The following is a 26,189-nucleotide window of genomic DNA, read 5'->3' on the forward strand; positions in this document are numbered from 1 at the left end:
GTTTCTATGTAGATCTTTCTATTTCTAGATTGTGGTCACTTGTTCTATATTTAGTGAGGGTCTTTTGTGTTCTGTGTGTGTGACCAAGATCAGTTTTTCTGCTAGCATGTACTTTCTCTGAAAGGGATCTGTAGGAGTCCAGCTCCATGAGGCCAGATCAATATACTGTGTGTTAAGAACCTATGCTGAAAACCAGTGCACAGCTTCCTAACTTTGTACAAAAAAAAAAAAAAAAAATCCCCACTGTAGTTTCAATGCCATAAACAAATGGCATGCAAATTACTATGGTGCAAAGAAAGAAGTGCACTGGTATAGAGAAATAGATGAAGAAAGTTGCAGCAACCTGCTCTCAAGTTCTGTATTAGGACTTTCTGTGCACAATTTTTTTCCACCAATCGTTGGTCCCTTCACTATCGGCAGTGAAGAGACCAATTTTTCAGGATTCCTGAAGAAGCAGAGTTTTCCCAAGTGGAGCTCTGTAGAGCCCCATTGGATTTATCTTATGAAGGACCCTGATGGCTTCCCTATTAATTTTACCCATGTTTGAGAGATCTAGAAATTATTGGACTCTGAGGCTTGCTTTGGATTGGCTTTGAATATTCTCGTTTAAATACTGTAGTTATACTGTGGACAGTGAAGGAATAAAATTTAGCAAAAGGATAATATAAAAATCTTAAGCACTAAAATTATAATTTTTTATTGTAGCTCAAATTAATTATTTGCCACAGTAGGAGCCCCCGATGGTGTGGGGCCTTCATTATCTATCAGGTGTACCAGCAGTGTATTGAGCGCTGTGGTTCAGAACTTTCTGGCCATGTGTATGCTTGCAACATATGCTGAGATCTCCTATATCTATCTTCTATCTATATATATAAAATCGGAGGTATGTATGTGTGTGTGTATGTGCCGCGATCACGCAAAAACGGCTTGACCGATTTGAACGAAACTTGGTATGCAGATCCCTCACTACCTGGGGTGATATGTTCTGGGGGTCTCGCAGCCCACCTGCACACGTGGGCGGAGCTACAAACAGAAAATCTGATTTCACCCATTCATGTCAATGGAAAAATTGTAAAAAGCTGCCAACGCAAAAATGGCTTGCCCGATTTGAACTAAACTTGGTATGCAGATCCCTCACTACCTGGGGTGATATGTTCTGGGGGTCTCGCGGCCCACCTGCACACATGGGCGAAGCTACAAACAGAAAATCTGATTTCACCCATTCATGTCAATGGAAAAATTGTAAAAAGCTGCCAACGCAAAAACGGCTTGCCCGATTTGAACGAAACTTGCAACACATCTTCCTTTTCAGTTTAAGAGCTTGCAAATTCCAGTGAGACTTGCATTCTCTATCACAATCAACAAATCACAGGGACAGACTATTACATACTGTGGAGTGGATTTAAGATCCCCCTGTTTTTCCCATGGTCAACTCTATGTTGCTTGCTCAAGGGTGGGTTCACCCAAGAATTTATATGTTCTTGCTCCTGGAGTTGAAACTAAAAATGTTGTTTATAATCAAGTTTTGTGTTAGTTGTATTGTATTCATTTTGTCAAATATTTCACATTATAAGTTGAATATTCTACTTTTTATAAAGCTGTAAAAAAATAATTTCATTCACCACTATAAAGTATCTTTATTTGAATCCATTTACAGTGTTATTGCTATAATTAAATACCCGTGCAACGCCGGGGCATCAGCTAGTACTGTATATATTCTTCATTTTGCAGTAACACTTTCATTATTCCTGAGGGGAATTTATAGGAGTATTTTGATCTTTATTAAATGTTCTCTGGACTAGGTTTTTTTCTTTGTTTGAAACTAGGTTAAATGCCACCTATGATGGCACTAGTTAAAATTCAGCTCTGCAGGAGGAGGTGTAAGCCTCTTTACCTCCTCAGGCATAGCAGGTACTTCTGAGGTTCTGGAATAGGAACCACATAGGGATTAGGACACCCCATGAAATATTCAGTTCTTTCTTAAGAAATGTTCACAAGTATGGCACTGCTCCTAGAAGGGGCCCTGACATTGAGGTCATGCTTTGTTGAGAAATCCTGGCACAAAATAGGTCCAGGCAAGCTATGAAATGAAAGGGAACTGATCCACATATTGCTCCAGCCCATCCGAGCTGCTGGCTGTCAAAAAACAGAGCCTCTGAAATTGCAGGAGGGAGACTTGCTGGCACACTTCAACCACAAAAATGCACAAAAATAACCCAGAAGTGGTATAATAGAGCACAAGAATCTTAGCTGATAGCTTCCAGTTCTGTAGCCCTCAAGGCATATTCCAAACACTTTACATTTTCAGCTGTGGAATGCAGCACTACGTTTGAGGCACCTTTCACACAATCAGGGCCCTAAAGTGCCTTATAGTTTGTTTCAGAAAAAGCTGTGCTAGATCCAGGACGGTTCAAACTGCAAAGTGATGCACCTGAGCAGGCAAAACAAAGAACAAGAATATAAAATGTTAGGTGTAACATTGGGCAAGAGCGAACAAGAAAGGGACCTGGGGGTACTGATAGACAGGACCCTGAAGCCATCGGCTTAATGCGCAGCGGCGGCAAAGAAAGCAAACAGGATGTTGGGTATGATAAAGAAGGGCATCACGAGTAGATCGGCAGATGTCATAATGCCGCTTTATAGAGCAATGGTCAGACCACACTTGGAATACTGTGTCCAACACTGGTTTCCCTTCCTAAAGAAGGATATAACCCTACTAGAGAGGGTGTAGAGACGAGCCACAAAACTAATAGAAGGTATGAAGAATTTGAGTTACGAAGAACGCCTCGAAAAACTGGGATTGTTTACCCTCCAGAAGAGAAGGCTGCGAGGGGATATGATAGAGACTTTTAAAATACTAAAAGGTTTCGACAAAATGGAGCAAGAATCTTCGTTATTCACATTGTCAACAGTGACTCGAACAAGAGGTCATGGACTAAAACTTAGGGGAGGCAGACTCAGGACTAATATCCGGAAGTTCTGTTTCACACAGCGAGTGCTGGACGCCTGGAATGCTCTCCCGGAGGAGGTTGTGACAGAGACCACCATTCTGGGATTCAAGGGCAAGTTGGATGCACATCTTCATGCAAATCACATTGAGGGACACGGGTGAACAAGGTGTCCATTAGAGAACACCTAGCTTGGCCTCCGTGTGTGCGGGTCGCCGGACTAGATGGACCTAGGGTCTGATCCGGTGAAGGCATTTCTTATGTTCTTAGGTGCCCCCCTACCTGAATCTTCAGCTTATGTTCTCCTCCTCTTTCACATGCATATGAGATCTGTTCAGAAGGTTCCAGGACAGTTTGAATTACACACCAACGGGAAGCTCTTTTGAGATGCACTAGGCGGCATTGAGTATTGAAACCTCATGAGTAACCTCCTTTTTTCATTTGTTGATATCAGTTTTTGTCTCCGAGCTATAGCAGTTTTTGTTTTCACGATCAGCTATTTTTCATCACGTGTGACCTCAATGAACAGAGCTACAATGTGAAGTTCTGTTTTAAATTGGATAAGACTGCTACACAAACTTATGAAATGCTGAAAGTGGCTTATGAGAAACGTCATGAGTCGTGGAAGGTGTTTTGAATGGTATTCATGCTTCAAAAGTGGTTGTGCATCAGTGGAAGACAATTTGCAAACCGGAAGACCATCATCGTCAAATGATGATGATCATGTTGATCAAGTGAGGGTTTATATGCGCACTAATCAGCGATTAACTGTTAGAGAATTAGCAGAAGAATGCAACATCTCCATTGGTTTATGCCGCACATTCTAACAGAGAAGTTGAGGATGTGTTGTGGCAAAGTTTGTTCCACGGTTGATGAACAACCACATCATGATCTGTCAGAATCTTCTTGATCAGGCAAATGAAGATGTAACATTTCTTGATAAAGTGATAACTGGTGATGAGACATGGATCTACAGTTATGACTTGGAAACCAAAACTCAGTCATCTCAGTGGAGAACCAAAACATCGCCAAGACTGAAAAAAGCTCAGCAAGTTTGGCTGAACATGAAAGTGATGTTAACAGGTTTTTTTGACAGTTGCAGTGTTGTTCACTATGAATTTCTGCCACAAGGACAAACTGTCAACCAAAATAACTATCTGAAAGTGTTGAAATGACTCTGTGAGAGAATCAGAAGGAACTAGCTCGAACTTTGGAGGAAACAGTTTTGGTTTCTGCATCAAGACAATGTGCCCGCTCACCCTGCCACCAAAATTTGTGAATTTCTAATCCTATATAATAAAAAGCTAGCCGCGCATGCGCACTCATACCTGCGTGATCGGTGATCCCTGATCCATGATCCGTAGGGCCGTGGCTAACGCTCCCTCTCTCGCAGACCGCAAGGTGATGTGCGGTCTTGCCGACTCTGCCTCCCTTATTTTAAAGTTCACAGCAGCGGCGGTGGCTCCTCTCCCGGTTCCCTTACACTTAGAGCGCTTCCTGCCCCCCCCTCTCCGGGACGAAATGAGAAATGGAGCCGGACCGGCCTCCGCGACAGACCAGAGGAGTCCGAGTCCTTTGCCGCCCCCCCTTCTCTTCCCTTCTCTTCCCTTCCTGCGGACCTGACTACGAACCCGGCGATCAAGCAGCATGTGCAGCAGTCTTCACACGCTGCTTCGGGCCCTTCTACTGCCCTGATTTGCTCTGCTGCGTCTCTGATGATTCTTGATCACCGGATTCATAGTCGGCCCACGGGAAGTGAAGGGGGAGGGGGGCGCCATGGACTCTGTTCAAATAAAGCCCTGAAGCAGCGGTTAACAACTTTTGAACTGCAAAACACAGGCCACGTTGGGTAAATAGAAGCGGCTTAACTGTTAGGAGTGCTGTGTGTATGATCTGAAGCAGCTAGAGATTGGAGGCCGAAAATTTTGAAATACAGCAGATAAGTACTGTTAATGAGCAAGGAGAATATAAGAGGTGCTGATGGACAGGGGGGAGGTAAAACAAAGGGAGAAGGGCTGCTGCTGGATAAGGGGAGCAGTGAAGGAGTGGTGGTGGACACAGGGGAGGTAAAAAGAAGGGAGAATGGACAGGGAGAACACGCAAGGGGTTGTGGTGGACAGCCAAAATAAAGAAAGACAGAAATACAGAAAGCGGCTAAGGAGACAGAGAGAGAAAGAAATAAAGACAGACACACACATATATTCTAGCACCCGTTAATGTAACGGGCTATAAAGCTAGTTTAATATAATCTTCCATTTGTGAGTCGCACATACCTATACAGGCTCAAGGCGCAGATCAAAGGGGAAGGGGAGAATAGTAGGGGAGGGGGCATGGAGAAGCAAGATGAGGGACCTAGAAGTAGGGGGTGCTATTTAGATATGAAGACAGTTAATTGTCAAAGAGATAAGTCTTCAGGTTTTTTCTGAATGTAGTGTAGTTTGTTTCTTTCCTGATAGTTTCTGGTAGGTCATTCCAGGTTTCTACACACAAAAATCGCAATGACAGTTCTTCCCCAACCACCTTAATCTCCTGATCTGGCCCCTGCTGATTTCTTTTTTTTTCCTAAACTTAAATCCATTCTGAAGGAAAGCAATTCGATGCCACTGAAGACATAAAGCAAAATTTGACGCAGCGTTTAAGGACTGTTTCCAGTAGAAACAATGTTGGGAAAATTGTATACGTAAGGAAGGGGAGTACTTTGAAGGGGACCCAAAGGAATAATTTGTAAGATAGTGTAATAAATTTTTATAAAATCATTTCTGGAACTTTTTGAACAGACCTCATACATATGATTTAATGAGATGGAGACAGCATGGGTTCAGCTGAGGGAGATCTTGCCTCACAAATTTGCTTGACTTCTTTGAAGGTGTGAATAAACACATGGATAAAGGTGAGCCGGTTGATTTAGTGTATCTAGATTTTCAGAAAGCTTTTGATAAAGTTCCTCATGAAAGGCTCCTGAGAAAATTAAAGTGTCATGGGATTGGTGGCAAAGTTCAGTTCTGGATTAGGAATTGGTTATCAGGTGACAAAGTTCAGTTGTGGATTAGGAATTGGTTATTAGATAGAAAACAGTGGGTAGGGTTAAATGGTCATTTTTCTCAATGGAGGAGAGTAAACAGTGAAGTGCCGCAGGGGTCTGTACTAGGACCGGTGCTATTTAACTTATTTATAAATGATCTGGAAATTGGAACGACGAGCGAGGTGATTAAATTTGCAGATGACACTAAACTGTTCAAAGTTGTTAAAACACATATGGATTGTGAAAAATTGCAGGCAGACCTTAGGAAAATGTCACATTGCAGGTCATCGCAATCCTCCTGCATCTTCACTACTCTTCGTATTGTCTGCAAATTTAATCACCTCACTCGTCGTACCAATTTCCAGGTCGTTTATAAATATGTTGAAGAGCACGGGTCCAAGCACTGAACCCTGCGGCACTCCACTCGTGACGCTTTTCCAGTCTGAGTATTGTCCATTCACCCCCACTCTCTGTTTCCTACCCACCAGCCAGTTTTTAATCCAACTTCGATTCCATGGCTCGCAATTTTTCGAAGTAGTCGTTCACGCGGAACCTTGTCGAACGCCTTCTGAAAATCCAAATATACAATGTCGACCGGGCCACCCGTGTCTATCTGCCTGTTTACTCCCTCGAAGAAGTGTGGCAAGTTCATCAAGCAAGATCTTCCTTTGCTGAAGCCTGTCAGCCTAGAGGCCTCTGGGAGATTATATCAATCTGACCCTGGCATGGGAAGGCAGATAGACCCTTAGTGCAGGGAAACTGTTTTAAGTAGCCCTGATTGATATATTTTAAGTTTCAAGTAGCCCTGCTTGAATCATGGCTAGCTAAAAGGTGTTAATGTCTGATTAAGAGGGTGCTTAGGACAATGGTGCACAGATCAAGCCAGAGACTTAATCCCATCACCATGCTTACAGGTATCTCACCCTCCTTAGCAATTAAACTAACCATTGTTTCAAACAGTTTACAAATTCTAAACAGAAAGATACTGGGGCATACAGGTTTCTATATTGAGTCAAGGTATAAAAGCCTGCTCTCTGCTCTATCAAGCTCTCTCTCTTTTTCTATGGAGCTATCAGGAGAGGGGTCTTGGCCCTCTATCTCTCTTTCTATCTAGCTATCTCTTGGCTCTTGGCTTGGCACTCTGGCTCCCCCTCTCTCTGTCTATCCTTCCCTTTATCTATGGAACACGAAGCTTCCTAGAATTGCAAGCTTCTATGTCCATCTCTGTCTCTGACCTCTGTAAGGCAGTGAGACTGCTTGCTCTCTGCTTAATTGTAATGCTTATAAATATTACTTTTCTGTAAGACTATTTCTATAATATATTCTTTATATAATCACCCCTGGCTGTGCTTCTTATTTGATTCTATCCCTAATGAAACTTCTGTGAAGGAACTGAACCTGGGACCTGACGTCTGTCAGTGCGCATTTCACTTAACTCCTACCACCTAATATTGTGGGGGCCACTTTCAAACTGACAAAGCCGTGCTGGCTGGCTCTCATCAGATTGTGTCCGTCGAGGTGATCAACGTTGCGGTCCTTTATCAATGCCTCTACCATCTTTCTGGTGGAACGGGGCAGGACCTTGCATCCGGGATTTTACAATTTTAAATATGGTAACTCTACTATTGTTTTGAGATACAGTGACCAGACCTGAATATAATACTTAAGGTGAGTATTGTTTCTGCCCAGGCAGTCAGTCCTAACTCATTAAACTGAGCACTTTAGTCCCGTGTGCACTTTTTATTCACATTACCTTCTTTCTTCTTTAGCACATGACAAATCACAAATATGTTATTTGAAGAAAATGCTACACAATGGGGACTCCCAGTGGCTGAAAACTGTTTTAAAAAAAGAAAAAAAACATACAGCCACAACAACCTCAGTTCCAGCCTGTGGTAACATAAAGGAGGGCAGGCCTGGAGCTCACGTAGGACAGAGCCACACAGCAGTTGCAGTCAAAGAAAATAACATTTATTAAAGGTGCTAGGTCAGGGGTTCTGTTCCGTCCACAGTTAGAAGGGAAAAGGCAACATAAAGCTAGTTCGTAAATGTTACAATGTGCTCATGTGGCCTGTTATTGCAGGACCACTGTGTATCTTATTGCCTCTCAGTATTGCATTACATTTTTACTTGTCCCTGGCCTGGTTCCTCAGTTACCTAGGAAATCTCTAGTAATTATTCAAGCCAAAGTACAAAATATGCAAAGTTCCAAGTGGAGCTTGGCTAGGGTTACCATACTTTCAGATTTACTCGGACATGTCCTCTTTTTAGAGGACATGTCCGGGCATCAGGAAGGCTTTTCAAAACCCAGCAGTTTGTCCAGGTTTTGAAAAGCTTCCAGCTTGGGTGAGGGCATCTGCACGCATGCATGTGATGTCATCGCATCACGCCTGCGAATGCGCAGATGACCTCCCAATGTGGCTCCGAGCACGAGAACAGATTAAGGGGGCAGGGCTGGGGCAAGCCTAGGTGGAACTGAGCAGGCCTGGGGGCGGGGCAATGGGTCCAGATTTTGCAGGAGTAAAATCTGGTAATCCTAAACTTGGCCTACCTGACTGTACAGTAGCAGTTGAAGTTCACACATAGTGGTGGAGGCTAGTGCTGCCTGATTTGCTGATTCAAATTAATTCACTGATTCACTTCTGTGAATTGATTCAAATCGATTCGTTGTCTGAAAAAATTGGACTCACCAATTCAGTGACCAACACCCCCCTCCCTTCCCCCTGGTGAGATCTGACATACCTCCGGGCTTCCCAAAGCCGTGCTGTGAACAGGCTAATTGTGCAGAGGGAAGCCCTGGTGGGGCAGGCCGCAATCAGCCTGTTCACAGCGTGGCCTCTTCATTGCTGGCCACCACCACCGCTGCTGTTGCTTTGGGAGGCCTGGAGGTATATCAGGTTTTACGGTGGGATAGTCGGTAGGATGCTGCTGCACAGGGGGATGGGAGAAAAGGATTGAAAACTATTATGAAATTGAAAGAACACAAGGAGAAATGCATCCCAAACCAGGGCAAGAAGGATTCCCGTGCACTAGTTTTGTTCAGTTACTTCAGTTCTAGGTCAAGAAGTACATCATTAAAGAGGTCAGAAAAAGGCGTTATACTTAGTTTAAGGGCTAGCAAATCTCAGTCTTCCCCAATTTTAATATGGAAATGTTGCAGGAGAAAGAATTTCAAGTTAAGATTTCTTATCAAGCCAGATTAATGTTCATACATAACCCTGTGTGTGACCTTAGAAAATTTTTTTAGCAGGGCTGGGGACTATAGAAGTATCATGACCCACCAAAACAGAGAAATGCAAAAGACATTTAGAATCAAATTAAAACAAAACTTACATGACCTCTTAGCTATACTGAGTTTTGACAGCAGTTCTAAAGGTTCAGAAGGACACACAGACCCCTCCTTTACTAAGTGGTGCGGGTTTTAGCGCCGGCAGCAGCGGTAACTGCTCCAATGCTCATAGGAATTCTATGAGTGTCCTGCCAGTGCTAAAACCTGTGCTATGTGTTAGTAAAGGAGGGGGAAGATCTATTCTGGGCAGACTTCTACAGTCTGGGTGCCAAAAAGTGGTACAATCAGATCAGAATCAAGGCGGGAGTAGGCTTTGATAGCAATTCCAGTCGTTGGGAAGTAGAAGTGGTGCCAGGCAGATTTCTACACTGCGCCTCAAAATTGGCAGGCAGAGACAGAGATTACATATGTGCATATCATATCATATGCAAAGCATAGGCTATGATTACAGGTGCTACATGTATAGGGGTGGGGAAAGTAAATCATAAAGTTGATATTTGTGAATAAATTATGCTAGTCAGTGGTAGGAGAGGGGAAGGCATTCAAAGAGTTGAAAGCAATAACATTGTGGTATTATACTCCAAGATTGCATCATATGATTGCCCATATGAGGTTGGCAAGGCAAGATCGGAAAAGGTTATCATGCCGTTGTACCGGGCCATGGTACACCCTCACCTGGAATACTGCGTCCAGCATTGGTCACCGTATGTCGGTGGTCTCAAACTCAAACCCTTTGCAGGGCCACATTTTGGATTTGTAGGTACTTGGAGGGCCTCAGAAAAAATAGTTAATGTCTTATTAAAGAAATAACAATTTTGTATGAGGTAAAACTCTTTATAGTTTATAAATATTTCCTTTTGGCTAAGTCTTAATAATAATATTGTAATTTATAGCTAAAGAGACAGACGATCAAGAAACTGTTTTATTTTACTTTTGTGATTATGATAAACATACCGAGGGCCTCAAAATAGGATCTGGCGGGCCGCATGTGGCCCCCGGGCCGTGAGTTTGAGACCACTGCCGTACACGAAGGAGGACATGGTACTACTCGAAAGGGTCCAGAGGAGAACGACTAAAATGGTTAAGGGGCTGGAGGAGTTACCGTACAGTGAGAGATTAGAGAAGCCGGGCCTCTTCTCCCTACAAAAGAGGAAACTGAAAGGTGACATGATCGAAACATTCAAGATAATGACGGGAATAGACTTAGTAGTTAAAGACAGGTTGTTCACCCTCTCCAAGGTAGAGAGAACGAGAGGGCACTCTCTAAAGTTGAAAGGGGATAGATTCCGTACAAATGTAAGGAAGTTCTTCTTCACCCAGAGAGTAGTAGAAAACTGCAATGCTTTTCTGGAGGCTGTTATAGGGGAAAACACACTCCAGAGATTCAAGACAAAGTTAGACAAGTTCCTGCTGAACCAGAACGTATGCAGGTAAGGCTACACCGAATTAGGGCACTGGTCTTTGACCTAAGAGCCGCCACGTGAACGGGCTGCTGGGCACAATGGACCACTGGTCTGATCCAGCAGCAGCAATTCTTATGTTCTCCCTATTGATAATAACAGTATTTAATCATGCAGAAGTGGTACCTCAATGTCCAGAAAATGGTTAAAAAAATTAACCCATTTTTCTGGTTTGAAAATCTCTTTAGTCATCTCTCGATTTTTGGATGCTTTTCACAAAATGTTCCAGATTGGACCTAGAGATCATATCAGAAATGCCCCTCCACGTTACTTGGGAGAGCTACATCAAATGACAATGCCAAAGAAGGCAGAAATGGACACAAGTAGGGAACAGGATGCTGTATTCAATCTGATTACAAGCCAAGAGAACGTTTAGACTTGCACAGGGAGAGTTTGATGGCATAGAGATAAATCTGATGGAGCAAGCAGGTGACACGTTCGTAAAATATATATGGAAGCAGCTGGAAGTGTGATGAAAACTGATGCTGGAAATCAGACAGGAAATGACTATAGAGCTGCTTCTGTAGAGGCTTAAGAACAGGAAAGAAAACAGCCTAGGTAATTACCAGCCGTTGACTCTAATGAAAAAGAATGCTGACAGCTCTAGGCAATGCAATTGCTCAGCCAAAAAGATATGAATTGTTTATTAAATTCCCTCACTTTCTCTATTTAGTATTTTTTTTCCTCTTTGGTTTATTTTTAATGCTGACCTTAAACATACAGTGAAGTGCTCCATGAAGATATGAGTTTGTTTGATAACTGAGGTGGTCACTGGTACTGTGGGAATTGCAGGGAATTTTGGAACTGAGATTGTTCCCTTACAAAGGCCTAAGGTAATTACCATGGAATCCATAAAGGAGGCCATATCAAATATGCAAACTTCACTGGGGAATCAAATTCAACAATTATCTTCGCGCTGTACTACTGTTCTATCAGAACATTTGGAAATCAAAAATAAAGTATCAAGTCTGGAGAATAAAACGTGTGACATTGAGCCTAAAATAAAAACGTTGGAAGTATAAGCTCTGACTTGGGTCAAGGTCAGTGCTAGTTTGCACTTTAAACATGAAATGTTGGAAAACTCTGTTAGGAGATGTAATCTCCGGATTATTAATTTTCTGAAAGTCCAACCTATAACTGCCCTAGCTATGTTTAAAAGATATTTGTCTGAAATTTTGAAGGTACCAGGAAATTCATATCCACCTCTCTCAAAAATATATTACCTTCCAACGAGAGCTTGGAGGTAATCATCAGTGCAGACATGAAGGCTGCCAAACAAGTGGAGAAGGCCTCATCTAAGGCAAGGCAAATGATGGGATGTATCAATAGAAGCTTCGTCAGCCGCAAACCTGAAGTCATAATGCCACTCTACAGAACCATGGTGAGACCTCATCTGTAATACTGTGTGCAATTCTGGAGGCCACATTACCGGAAAGATGTGCTTCGAGCTGAGTCGGTCCAGCGGATGGCCACTAGGATGGTCGCCGGACTCAAGGGTCTCTCATACGAAGAAAGACTGGGCAAACTGCAGCTCTATACCCTAGAGGAGCGCAGGGAAAGGAGTGACATGATTGAGACATTTAAGTACGTCACAGGTCGTGTCGAGGTGGAAAACAATATATTCTTTCCCAAGGGTCCCTCGGTCACAAGGGGGCATTCGCTCAAACTCAGAGGAGGGAAATTTAGTGGTGACACCAGGAAGTATTTCTTCACAGAAAGGGTGGTAGATCACTGGAACAAACTTCCGGTGCAGGTGATCAAGGTCACCAGCGTGCTCGACTTTAAGAATAAATGGGACATCCACGTGGGATCCCTACGAGGGTCGAGTTAAGGAACTAGGTCATTAGCACTCAGACTTAATGGGGTGGGTCAATAGAGTGGGCAGACTTGATGGGCTGTAGCCTTTTTCTGCCATTATCTTTCTATGTTTCTAAATCTCAAAATCCAAATCAGCAGAATTTATCTGCGGATAGTTTGGATTTGACACAGTTTCTAGAGAGGTCCGATACTGAGATCCAGGTCCCTGCTACACTAATAGTACAGTTTGCAATTGATTCAGATAGGGATTGGATGCTTAAGATGTTCTTTAACTTTTCAAATAATACTCCAGGATGTCACTTTCTCATCCCACCTCTTTCATCTATTCCCATCTCTTTCATTTCTCATTTATCACACTTATATCAGCTGTCTTGCCAAAGACCTCAGAACCACCACCACTCCTCCGTCCTTAAAGGTACTATTTTCCGGGGAGCATGATGTGTAAATCCTCACTGGTCAAGGCTTCACAGCTTTATCAATTTTTTAATTTTATTTTTTATATATAAGTCCTCAATGTTTAGCTCAATGTAAACTTCTTTTAACTTTAAGTTTTTAAATTTTTTAATTTTTCACTTATCTCGATAAGAGTCACCCTTCTTCACATTTTGGTGATTTTAGCAGTTGGACCCGACATGTTTCGCCTTAGCTTTGTCAGGGATCCACTCATTACCGATGTCATCCGACTCGCTCATTCATTCATTTACATTTACAAGTAAATGAATGAATGAGCGAGATGGATGACAGCGGTAATGAGTGGATCCCTGACAAAGCTAAGACGAAACATGTCGGGTCCAACCGCTAAAATCACCAAAATGTGAAGGGTGACTATTATTGAGATAAGTGAAAAATTTAAAAACTTAAAGTTTAAAGAAGTTTATGAAGCCAAACATTGAGGACTTATATATAAAAAATAAAATTAAAAAATTGATAAAGCTGTGAAGCCTTGACCAGTGAGGATTTATACATCATGCTCCCCGGAAAATAGTACCTTTAAGGACGGAGGAGTGGTGGTGGTTCTGAGGTCTTTGGCAAGACAGCTGATATAAGTGTGATAAATGAGAGATGAAAGAGGTGGGATGAGATGAAAGAGGTGGGATGAGAAAGTGACATCTTGGAGTATTATTTGAAAAGTTAGTGTGCCAACTCTAAGTGAATATTTAAGCCATTGATTTGTACTATTGAACAGTAAGATGTTCTTTAAGCATAATGATGTTCCATTTTTGACTATATTAATAAGAATGTACCCTGATGTATCTCGTTCAACCCAGAGAAGAAGAAAGCAGTTTCTTATATTGAGACCTCAAGCTGTACAGTTAGGGGCAACCTTTGTCCTAAGATATCCCTGTAAGTGTGTCATGACATTTGGAGGTAATAGATAAGTGTTCTATGACACACAGCAGCTATCTAAGTTCATTTCTGATAGAGAGTCTTCATGAGCTTCTCTGCTCTTAAGTTAGCTCTAAAAAGAATTGTTCAGATCGCCTCTTAATTTGCCTGATACTTAGTTTCATGGTTGCCTTATTTCAGTTTTTTCTTCAGCTTCATTTCCAAAAATTGTGGACTAACAATACGTTGTATAGGCTAGTGCTGCCCGATTCACGATTCGAATCGGTACACTGATTCACTTTGGGTGAATCGATTCGAATCGATTTAAAACCCAAAGAAATCAGCTTTCTGATTTGTCTGACCCTCCCCCTTGCCCCCTAAAGCAGGAGCGGCAGCGCTACTCTTGCTTGCTAGCCGCTGCCGTACCTGCTTTAGAGAGGAGGAGGGAGAGTCAATTGGGAAGTGCTGCTGTGCTGGTCTCCGGCTTCCCCGCCCCTCCCTGGCTTCTGGTTTCCCCCATGGCCTCCCCGAAGGACTGCGCCCCCCTCCACGGGAAGGCCTCTGTGTTCCCCCTGGTCTCCCCACACCGTTTATCTCATAGCTGCAGTCTGCAGCGAAGATCGCGGTTACAGCGGCTTTGTAAACTTGCTTTTGACCTGTTTCCTCCGCCGCGATCCTGCCTCTGATGTCAAAGGAGGGGCGGGACCGCAGCAGAGGAAACAGCTCAAAGCAAGTTTACAAAGACGCTGTAACCGCGATCTTCGCTGCAGACTGCAGCTATGAGGTAAACTGTGCGGGAGGCCTGGGGGGGCACAGTCCTTCAGAGGGGGTGCAGTCCTTCGGGGGGACAGGTCTTTTGGGGGTGTAGACCTTCAAGGGGGGAACAGGCCTTCAATGGGGGGTACAGACCTTTAAGGGGGGAACAGGCCTTCAAAGGGGGGACAGGCCAGGGATGGTGGCATAGGCCTTCAGGGGGACAGGCATGCCTTCAGGGGGGACAGGCCTTCAGGGGTGGGGTGTAGGCCTTCAGGGGGAGGTGCACACCTTCAGGGAGGGACAGACCTTCATGGGGGGGGTCCCTGGTGTAGAAGTACACGGAGGGAGGGAAGGGGGGTTCATAGAGATATGCATTTGCCGGACTTTGGGAGGGAAGAAATAATGGTTCTAAAAATAGAGGAGAGGGAGAAAGATGATGGACAATGGGATTTAGGGAGGGAAGGAACAGAAAGGGAGAGAAGTTGGACACAAGTGATGGTGTGGAGGGGGGATAGAGATGCTGGATAGGAGGGTAGTTGGGAAAAGAAAGGGAGAGATGGTGAACCCTGGGGTGGTGGGGAAGGAGGGAGAGATGCTGGATGAAAAGGATAGTTAAGAAAAGGTGGCAAGGGGAGAAGCAAGTGTGGATATGCACACTACAGCACCTCTATTCCTGTTGCTAAAATCAGGGATGGATGATGGTCAAACAAGGAATCTTCAGAGACACAGGCCTGAAATTAGGGATGTCTGAGAACCCTAACTAATGGACATTAGTGTGCACTAAGTACCACAATGCCCATAGATATAAAATAGATTGTGGAGCATTTAGCATATGCTAATGTCTATTAGCACTTGCTAAGCTTTTATAAAAGGGCCCCTCAGAATTTGGCCTGGTTTAGGTTTCTCACCAAAAATTGGAGAGAAAAACTATATTCTTCTGTGATACTAACGTAATATATGAAAACAATAATCACAGTTGTAATTTTAAAAACTTTTCAAAATTATTTGTGAAAAACTCAGACCCTGAACCCGTGAATAATAGTGTAATCACACCACCTGAGGTTCAATAGGGGACCATCATAGTTTTTCACTGTCCCCATATACCATCCATACCATATGACAAAATAAATACACTGGGTACTTATCTGAAACGGATGGATAATCGCTGTTACAGAATCGCAGACGTGTGTGATATGCCAAGTGCAATAAAATAGCAACAATTAAGTTGATTGAAGAAAAATTGACTCTAATGACCCTGTCCCCCCGACTCGAGTTTCAAATCTTCTTCAGGGAAGGACACTCTTAGTGGCGCACAACTTCAGAGAGGTAACCTTGTCGGGATGGGCTGACCGGTAGAAGTGTCTCAGATAAGTATTTTTCAACTTGTATGTGATTTTTTGTTTTTTGTTTTTGATTTTGCTGAATGCTTTTGGGGGGTCTGGCTGGCAGGGTTTTGTTTGGGGGTCGCTCAGGTATTTTTCGTTGAATTACATTTGATTTATTCACTGATTTATTATTTGAATGATTTATTGAATTACTTAATTTGCAGTACACCAGGGTGCTCGATGATGGTGTGGGGGTGGAGGCTTTTCGCCTTGACCCAGAAGTGAAGTGCCGGAGCTGGACTCCTATCGCTGATGGTTCACACTGAGAGTACCCTTCACTTATATTATATTATATTATAATCACATGATTCTGGTTGTGAGTTGTGAATATAGGTTTAGTTCCCTGAGCGCCCTTCAAACAAACCCTGAAGTGACTTGAATTGCTTCGTTACGTTGTTCTATTGTAGGATTTTTGGCAAAAATTGAGTGTATTTGTTGCATATATGTAATACAACAAGGTTAGAGAGTTACCCGGAAACTTTAGAGAATCGCCCAGAATGCTCATTTTAATATTAATGACCTCATTGTAATACCATTTTAATAGTAGTGACCTCGTTGTACTACATTTGCATGGTAGAGTCAGAGTTTCTTGGGAAGCTCGGAAAAGACCACAGTGAGCTGTTCTGATAACTGGCCGGTAAAAAACTGGCACACTAAACCGGCTGGAAGAGGTTTCACAACCATCGTTAAAGACACGGTAAGTTTTGAGAATCCGGTCCCTAGTTCCTAACAAATCTAAATCCCTCCTCCCTGCACCATTGCTTCAAGCATGCATTGGGGCTCCAGAGCTCCGCCTGTCTCTTGTCCTGCGTGTGGAAATTGGGAAAAAAAAGGAAGCTTAAGGAGCATGTTTACTAAAGAGAATTAGAATTTTGTACTTAACTCAGGTTAACAACCAAAAGCAACATGTGTTAAATGTTAAGTATAAAGGTTTGTGGTGACTGTTGGAGGAATGCCCAGCATTCCTATTGTAGTTTCTGCATAGACAAGTTCTCTAACACGTGTTTCATTCAGATGCCATGGGCAGATGCACCTAACATCACCTACTGAAGTGGTGTTAGATACACCCATATTAAAAGCAAATCTGACATCTGAACATGGCTTTTTTTTTTTTTTCAAACTTAAAATGATTTATTTAGATTGTCATCTTTTTATAAATCGGATTTACGGATTCTTATATATATATATATATATATATATATATACTATTACACTAGTTTAATTCAGGGCATAAGTATTATCTTTACCACTTTCAACAAAATGCATGGGATGAATATTTAGCTGGCGGAGCTCAGCATTTTGCTGACTGCCACCGACATTATCCTTGGAAGTTCAATGCCAGAGCCTAGACATGACCCGGCATTGAATTTCTGGGGATAATGTCGGTGGTAGTCTTATACAGTCCTATGTATGCAGTTATCCTAGTCACGTAAGTGCCAAATTTCAGCATTTAACTGGCTAAGTGCCAACTCCTCCAGGGAAACACCTACAAAGTAGCTGGTTTTGGCTTAGGTGCTCACCAGGCATTTTCAGGGGTACTGTCTGGTTAAACACTCATGAATATGCCCAGATGGCCCAGAACAAGTGATTTAAACAGTTATAAGCTATTTCTGGCCATTTCAATCACTTTGAATATCTACCCTCTTATTTTTATTCTCACAGATGCCAATTAATAATTTGGGACAGGAAAGGGTCCAGGTTCATCTGGAAGAAATTAACCTACTCAAAGGAAAATAGGTTTGAAGCTGTCCTAGCATTATAAGGCAGTAATTTTGAAAATGTTCCTAAGATTAAATGATACATTTTGGTGGACAAATGTATGTAATACATATCAATATGAGAGAATGAACGCGGAATATTTAGGATTTATTAAAAAAAATATGGAGTCCATTGACTTTATTTGTTGTTTCACAGTAAAGGACAATGTATTACCTTCTGAGTCTTTTCATTACACATCCGGGGCGGGAGAGGGGTAAGGGAGGGAAAGATACTGGAAAAATGGATATTAAATCTTTTTTATTAAAGTAATAAAGCTGTTTAGTATTATCGATAATTGATGGTGTATTCTCGATAATTGATATTATTATTGATAACTGATGGTATATTATCGATAATTGATGGTGAAATGGTGTATTCTCTGTCATAATTTTCTATTTTTAATCAAAGGGAGGGAAAGATACTGGAAAAATGGATATTAAATATTTTTTTATTAAAGTAATAAAGCTGTTTAGTATTATCGATAATTGATGGTGTATTCTCGATAATTGGTGTATTATCGATAATTGATGGTGTATTATCAATAATTCATGGTGAAATGGTGTATTCTCTGTCATAATTTGCTACTTTTAATCAAATGTATTACACTGTTGTAATTTAATAAAATAATAAAAGAAAAAAAAAAAAGAAAATGTTCCTAAGAGAAATCAAAAGTGCACTGGGTGTGGTTAGAAAGGGAGGTTGACTCTCTACTCAATTTTTGAACTAATGGGTGTCAAGAGAAGTACAGATCTAGATAAAACATGGAGGGAGTGGCTCATCCTTTTCTCAAACTCTTAATTAAAATGGGTGCTTCCCCTAATGGTATACCAGAGGAACATAATATAACATAACAATCAACTTATATACCGCAGAACTGTGAAGTTCTATGCAGTTTACAAAAAATAAGATATAAAATTGAATGGAAGAATTAATTACCCAAATATTTGGCGAATAGGTATGTTTTTAGATACCCCCTAAATTTTAAGTAGGAACTGTAAGTCATGATCAATCAATCCAAATCCTTACCCCATAAAGCCGTCTGATATGACAAAAGATGGTGATTTTTTAAAAATACCTTTTACAGTTGGAAAGACATGGTTCAAATGCAAGCTTCTCATATGTTTATTAGTGGAAAAAGAAAAAAAGATCAGTTAAATATTTAGAGGTAAGACCAAACAAAACCCTGTAACAGACAACCAAATTTAAACTTTGCCTGTGCCTCCACTGGTAACCAGTACAATTCCTTCCTTTTTCACAACAGAATTCTGTATCATTTGTAAGGAGTTTTAGGACAATGAAACAGTGAAATCTACAGCTTTATTTGATAATGGTGTATTTGTGTCTATTAAATAATTTGAGACAAAAGTAGACAGCTGAATAGTCTAAAGGGTTATAGACTTGATATACTGCCTTTCTGTGGTACAACTAAAGTTGTTTAGATATTCTATGTATGTACTTTCTCTGTCCCTATAGGGTTCACAATCTTAAGTTTTCGTATCGAGGATAATGGAGGATGAAGTGACTTGGCCAGAGTGTACTCAAACCGATTTTCTGGACGTGTTGCAGGACTTTTTAGGCCTCTGAATCCTGCTGTGCTCAGAGCTAAAATGGGCATATCTGGAGGAGTGGTGTGGGTGGGATGGAGGCCGACCTTGACTTAGTCGTCCTGCAGGGATAATCAAAGGTTTTACTAGACATCATGGATGAAACTTAAATGTTGTGAGCTAGATGATGTAAAAACAGGTATAAGTTCCAAAAAGGTATCCAAAGTGACTCGATAATCACTGCAGAGACAAAGTAAAGACCCTCACACACTTCCTCAGTGTTCACTGACCTCCTCACATCCCCATAAAGATCAGAATAAAAACGTACATACCTGTCACCAGAACATCAGCACCTGGAATAGGAAAGCCTAGTAGAACTGCACACAGGTGTCTTAAATAGCCTGTGGGGTGGGCTAGTGAACCAGAGAGAGGAGGATAAGGCCCATAAGCCACTCTAACCACTACATTTATGGTGGTACATGTGCGCCCACCAAACCCCCCCCCCCCCCCATTCTACTGCAACCATAAGGGCTATTGGGGTTGTAGACAGGTGTAGATAGTGGGTTTAGGGGGTTTTTTGTGGGGGCTCACCATAACCTATAAGGGAGTTCTGGTGAGATCTTTATCTGGCACCCTTTCTGTGAAGTTCACAGCAGTGCCCTGTAAGGTGCCCCACTGCTCTGTTGCCATGTCTGGGTAGCCAGTCCATTACAAGATTGGCCCCTCCCACGTTCAAATGGTCTTGTTCTGGGCATTTGGGACTTGGACAAAATTTTGGTCTGGACGAAAAATAGACTTGACATCCAGATAGATGATTTTCGGGAAAAAAAAAAAATTCTAGACGTATTTTTCAAGAATGGGCATTTTCCTGCTGCTGACTTTGGGCATCTAGCACCATACAACCAAATCGGACAGATGTATATTTTGATTATGCCCCTCCACCTTTCTAACTATATATCCTTTGCTGTCCATTAAAATGTTTTATTGCGTATTGTGATGCCAGTGTAATGTAGCATACTCTGCCATACTTCTCCCTCACTATTCGCAGGGGTTAGGAGCAGAGCCGGCCCGCTAATAGGGAAAATTTGCGAATAACTTTTGGACCGGCTCTGACCCATCCCCAGATCTTACCTGATGGTCTAGCGGTGACACGGGGCAGGAGCGATCTTCCTACACTCCTACCCCGTGCAGAACCGTGCTGTGAGTTCCGCATTGGATGCACGTTTGCACTTTATATTTATTCACCTAAAGATTACATGATGTACGGGGCAGGATTTATTTAGACATTGTTCTAAGTGCTTGTTCACTCATGAATACCTGCCCAGGGCTGTTGGCTATTCGGAGGGAAATTTAAGCCCGTACTGAAACATTTTAGTTAATTTCTTTTACTTTTTGGAATATTTGTTGGATCTTTTTAAAGTGCTATGTGCCTCCAATGGTGATTTATCCAGGATAATTCTTACCAACTATTTTTCATATTTCATATTGTTTGTTGGTAAATTCTTTTTTGGTTTTTTGAGACTCATGAGACTACAACAGGAACTCCCTATTGTAGTCCCGTGAGACCATAGGAACTCACAGCAGGAGTGTAGGAAGATCGCTCCTGTCCCATGTCAACGCTAGACCACCAGGTAAGGTCCGTGCTCCTGGGGCGGCTGCTCGCCTCCTCCACCTCCGATTGCCTCCTCCTCCGATCCAAGTCCCAGGGCTGTTTTTTTTTTGATGTGAGCTTCCAACGAACGATTCTCGGAGGGCGGGGGCTGGGGAAAAAATTATGAATAATCGAAACCGCGAATAGGGAGGGGGAAGTGTATTGTTGTTTGAATATTTTACTGTTATAATTGTCTATTGCTTAGGTTTGACTTATTCTTGCTGTACACCAGCTTGAGTGAATTCCTTCATAAAGGCAACAAAATAAATCCTAATAAATAAAAAAATAATTGTAAATCTATTCATTATTGAATAATATCTTCCTGTAAGGAAAGTAAAGTTTACAAAATGCTACATGACACTCACTGATGTTACTTTGCTCCTTATTCAACAGGGAGAGAGAGAACGTCTCAATGTGGCTCTGGTTGCTGATCCTCCTGGGATTCTACTTTTTGTACCGCTGGTACCGGGACCATCAGGTACTTCAGAACCTGACAGATAAATATGTATTCATCACGGGCTGTGACTCGGGCTTTGGAAACCAACTGGCCCGCCAGCTGGATGGACGGGGTTTGCAGGTGCTGGCATCTTGCCTGACGCAGCGAGGGGCAGAGCAGCTGAAGGAAGCCACATCCCAGAAACTGCAAACAATAATCCTGGATGTTGGCGACAGTCAGCAGGTCACTGCTGCTGCTAATTGGGTGAAACAGCAAGTGGGAGATCAAGGTGATTTCCTTTTTTTTACACTATTTGTTGCTGAAAGAGCCACCTCTTATCTCATTCCTCCTCAGCCAGCAATAATCTAGAGCCATCACCCTTGTTGACCATCAGTTCTGTGTACAATGGAGAAAAGGCTCCAGCTCAGGATCTGTTCTCTAATACTGATGTTTTAGTGCAGTTGGGATGCTCGTCCTAGCACACTGCAAAATCTAATGTCTTTCCTGTTCTTAATCAGCATTGAGGGGGGGGGGGGAACGAGAGATACTAGATCCTAGAGGTAGAGTTACCATATTTGTGAGCACAAAATAGAGGACACATGGCCCCACCTCAGCCCTGCCCCAGCACACCCCTAGCCTCGCCCCTTCCCTAGGTAGTTGCCTTCTGTGTGAAGTCAGGGCCATAGCAAGTATATTTATTTATTTATTTTTAAAACTTAGAAACTGCTTAAATCTAAGCAGTGCACATATATCATACATAAACACAAAAAAAAACCCAAGAACGATATCATAACAAAAAAATATACACATAAAGTGAATAGCAAACAGAACATCATAAAATACTATACTAAGTACAAATCATTCTTTCTTGATCTTCCCTTAAAATTAAAATCACTCAAACCTGGAACAATCAAAACCCCGCTGAACTTAGAGAAAGGCATCTACGAATAATTGTGTTTTTAATGACTTCTTGAATGACATATGATCCTCCCGGTGCGACTTGCCCTCCACGGCGCCTCCATCCTTTCTTGCACTGACCCCACCCTCTTCCTTATGATATAACAGACTTTCAGTTGTGAGTTTTGTACTTTATTCAAAATTAAAAATACAATCCTTTTTCTACCTTTGTTGTCTAGCCATTTAATTTTTCTAATCATGTTGGTCTCAGTCTCTGCTTTCTGCTTTCCTCTGTCTTCTCTTAACCCTCATACCAGAGTTTTGTGTTCATTTGCCATTTTTCTCTCTTCTGACTTCTTTATCTCCTCCACTATATCCATCTCTAACATTGTTTTTTTCCTCTCAGTGTCCTTCAATTTATTTTTCTCCCTCTTTTCATTCATTCTTACTCTATAGTCTTCAATTTCCCTCATTTTACCACCAAATATCCCTTACAACCCACTCTCAAACTCCTTGGAGTAACAGTAGACAGAGGTTGCACTCTTCAGGTGCAAATTAACAAAATCACACAAAAAGCATTCTTCACCATGCGCAACCTTCGCAAAATCAGAAAATTCTTTGAAAAAGAACAATTCAGACTCATAGTCCAATACCTAGTCCTAAGTCTATTGGATTATTGCAATATCCTCTACCTTTCCTGTCCCACCTACCTAATAAAACAATTACAGACAGTGCAGAACACTGCCCTCAGAATGATCTATTCCCTTGGAAAATTTGACCACATCACCAACGCCTTCCTAGACTCACACTGGCTTCCAATACAAGCCCGCATCCAATTCAAACTATACTGCATGTTATTCAAAACATTAAACGGAACGGCACCCACCCACCTAAACAACCGTCTAAACAGGAACCTCTCAACCAGACAGAGGAGAACCCAATCCCCTTTCTCCTACCCCCCTTTTAAAGGAACTAAACGCAAAAAGATGTATGACAACTTACTAGCAACACATGCAGCTAAACTGGATCCCACTATCACCAACCTACTGACAGCTTCAACTGACCTCAAGGCTTTCCGCAAAGAAATCAAGACCCTACTATTCAAGAAATTCACCCAAACGTCCTAATCCCTCCCGTTTCCCCTCTCACCCCCTCTTAGAATCATCTCATCAAAATTGCTTTAGACCTTACGCCTTCAATTGTATTCCTTTACTGGAAAAGTCCAGCTATCTTTTTTGTTGTACTAGGACCAACTTCTTTAATTGTATTTCTCTTCCTGGAAATGTCCAGCTATCTTTCTGATGTAATCTGCTTAGAACTGCAAGGTACAGGCGGAATATAAGCATGTAATGTAATGTCTACCTACAGCTTCCTATCTCTTGTCTCTCACACCGCACTTCTCATTTCCCTTCCTCTTATTCCCCAGTCTTTCACTAACTCTACCTTCTGTCCCCTTCCATCCAGCATGTCTTTCTTTCTCTCCCCCCCCCCCCACTTCCATCCAGTGTGTCATCTCTCTCTCTCTGGTCTTTCCTTGCTTTTTTCCAGCGTCTCTCATCTATCTCTCCTCACCCTTCCATCCAGCATCTCTCTTGGCCTATTCCATCCAATATGTCCCTTTTTTGTCTCCTCATCCTTCAATCCAGCGTCTCCCCCATCCTTTATTTATCACAAAAGAGATCTGCTTAAAAAGTATTCATTTCACTGATTAAACCAAAAAGAAACAAAACAAAGGAAAACTTGATTTGTACAGAAGCTGCAGGTCACACAAATTAAATAAAATGACTTAAGAGTGACTTAAGAGCAGAATCACAAGTTTTAGAAACAAAACTAAGCCCACCGTTTAAGTTTACTTGAGCCATGTTATCTTTTACAAAACTCTGTCAGAATATACACACTACGGTGAAAATATCAAACTTTATTGAAAAAGAGGTACTTCAGCATTATCTCCCAAAAACTTATTTGAAATAACAAAAATGTACACAAGCAGAGCTTGCATGTTCTCAACTTAAATTATTGCTTCTTTCCACAGAAACCAAATGATACCGTACAGACTGAACTCTGTAAAATATAAGAACATTAAAAAAAGAAAACAAATTTCAACAAATATATTTACAACAAGAATATATAAAGTATAAAGGAAATGTAGATCTTATATTAGTTTGAATTGGAGTTTTTAAATATAATTTGTATATGTTTCTAAGATGTACAATTAATGTATTTTGCTATACCTTTCTTTCTTTCTGTATCTACAGTAGTGAAAGAGCTTTTGCAGTTTTTTCTTCTTTTCCATTTGCATACATGATAATTGTATAAGTGACTTCAGTGCTAGGGTGTAAAATCTCCTACTTTTATGTGATATATACATAGGCACCCCAGGGGTGGAGAATGAATGAGTATCTCATAAAATCTATAGTTACCCCACGGATCTGCAGCTTTTGTGGTGAATGTTATGAAGGCACATACAATAGGTGTATATGTTGCTTGTATAAAACAGGTGTAATATAGGCATCTATATGCCTTCACAGCCTAGATGCCATGTTATAATATTAGAAACATAGAAACATGATGGCAGATAAAGGCCAAAAGGTCCATCTAGTCTGTTCATAGAGCAATTTTCAAAAGCCCCAGCTGTATAAATGAAACTATGTCTATGTCTTATGTAAATGCTGTAACCTAACCTCCTTGTCTATACTGTAAATGCTTTAAAGTCTGTATTTCTCACAAAAGTTTGTCCTACCCATACTATGAATGTACTCCTGTAACCCGTTCTGGGCTCCTTCAGGAGGACAGGCTAAATAAATGAATAAATAAAATAAAATTGCCCAGCACATATGTGCCTAGATCAGGGCACTTCCGGTCCTCGAGAGCCACAGGCAGGTCAGGTTTTCAGGATATCCACAATGAATATGTACGAGATGGATTTGCATGCACTGCCTCCTTGAGATGCAAATCTATTTCGTGCATATTTATTGTGGATATCCTGAAAACCTGACCTGCCGGTGGCTCTCAAGGACCGGAATTGCCTACGCCTGGTCTAGATATAAGCACATATCAGGTGGAGGGATTTAATGATTTATGTATAACACTAGAGAGATGTTGTGTCACTGAGCACTTGTTGCCTCTTTACAGGGCTCTGGGGTCTGGTGAATAATGCAGGGATTGGCATTCCAGGAGCCCCGAATGAGTGGCTGACCAAGGATGACTTTGTGAAGGTGCTGGATGTGAACCTCTTGGGGATGATCGATGTGACCCTCTGCCTGCTCCCCTTGATCAGAAAAGCCAAAGGCAGGATCATCAATGTGTCCAGTATAGTGGGAAGAATAACCTTCTGTGGAGGGGGCTACTGCATCTCCAAATACGGAATAGAAGCCTTTTCAGACAGCCTCCGGTAAAATAACTAGAGTTGGTACAAGTGGATTGGGTACCTGAGCTGAACCTTCAGCTTTACACTCCCCTCCCCTTCAATTAATTTTCAAGCACCTAAATCCCAACCCCCCTTCCTGAGAGATTGATAATTGAACTCAACAATAATGAACATCCCAACATCACCCCCACTCATTACAATTAGAGAATGACACGGGGACAAATTTTTTCCCGTCCCCACGGGAACTCATTTCCCCGTCCCATCCCTGTAAGTTCTTATCCTGTCCCTGCCTTAATCCTGCAAGCTCTATCCTCATCTGCCCAAGCCTCAAACATTTCATATATTTAGGCACAGTGTAATGCAATTCTTGGGTTGTGCATACAACTTGCACATCAAGATTTATACCAGGTTTCAGCAGGCACAAGTCAGACATAGGAATCAGTACTAAGTGTTATTCTATAAGGGATGCTTGGCATGGAGTGCCCATTATAGAATAGTTTAGTACGGATCTTTTTGGTACCTTAATTTGGGT

At 41.9% G+C, this 26,189-nt stretch overlaps 1 protein-coding gene across 5 annotated transcripts in view; it reads left to right on the plus strand.

The window, feature by feature from the left end:
* Positions 1 to 26,189, plus strand: part of LOC117357818 (retinol dehydrogenase 16-like) — a 94,654-nt gene that overhangs the window by 46,190 nt on the left and 22,275 nt on the right. For all 5 annotated transcript variants that reach the window (XM_033938963.1, XM_033938961.1, XM_033938965.1 and 2 more), the window contains exons 2-3: positions 21,351 to 21,682; positions 25,423 to 25,681. In XM_033938963.1, coding sequence (XP_033794854.1) covers positions 21,370 to 21,682; positions 25,423 to 25,681 — 572 coding nt within the window. In that variant the 5' untranslated portion in view covers positions 21,351 to 21,369. The remainder of the gene's footprint in view (positions 1 to 21,350; positions 21,683 to 25,422; positions 25,682 to 26,189) is intronic.

The sequence above is a fragment of the Geotrypetes seraphini genome, chromosome 3, assembly GCF_902459505.1.
Source record: "Geotrypetes seraphini chromosome 3, aGeoSer1.1, whole genome shotgun sequence".
NCBI classification, from domain to species: Eukaryota; Metazoa; Chordata; class Amphibia; order Gymnophiona; family Dermophiidae; genus Geotrypetes; species Geotrypetes seraphini.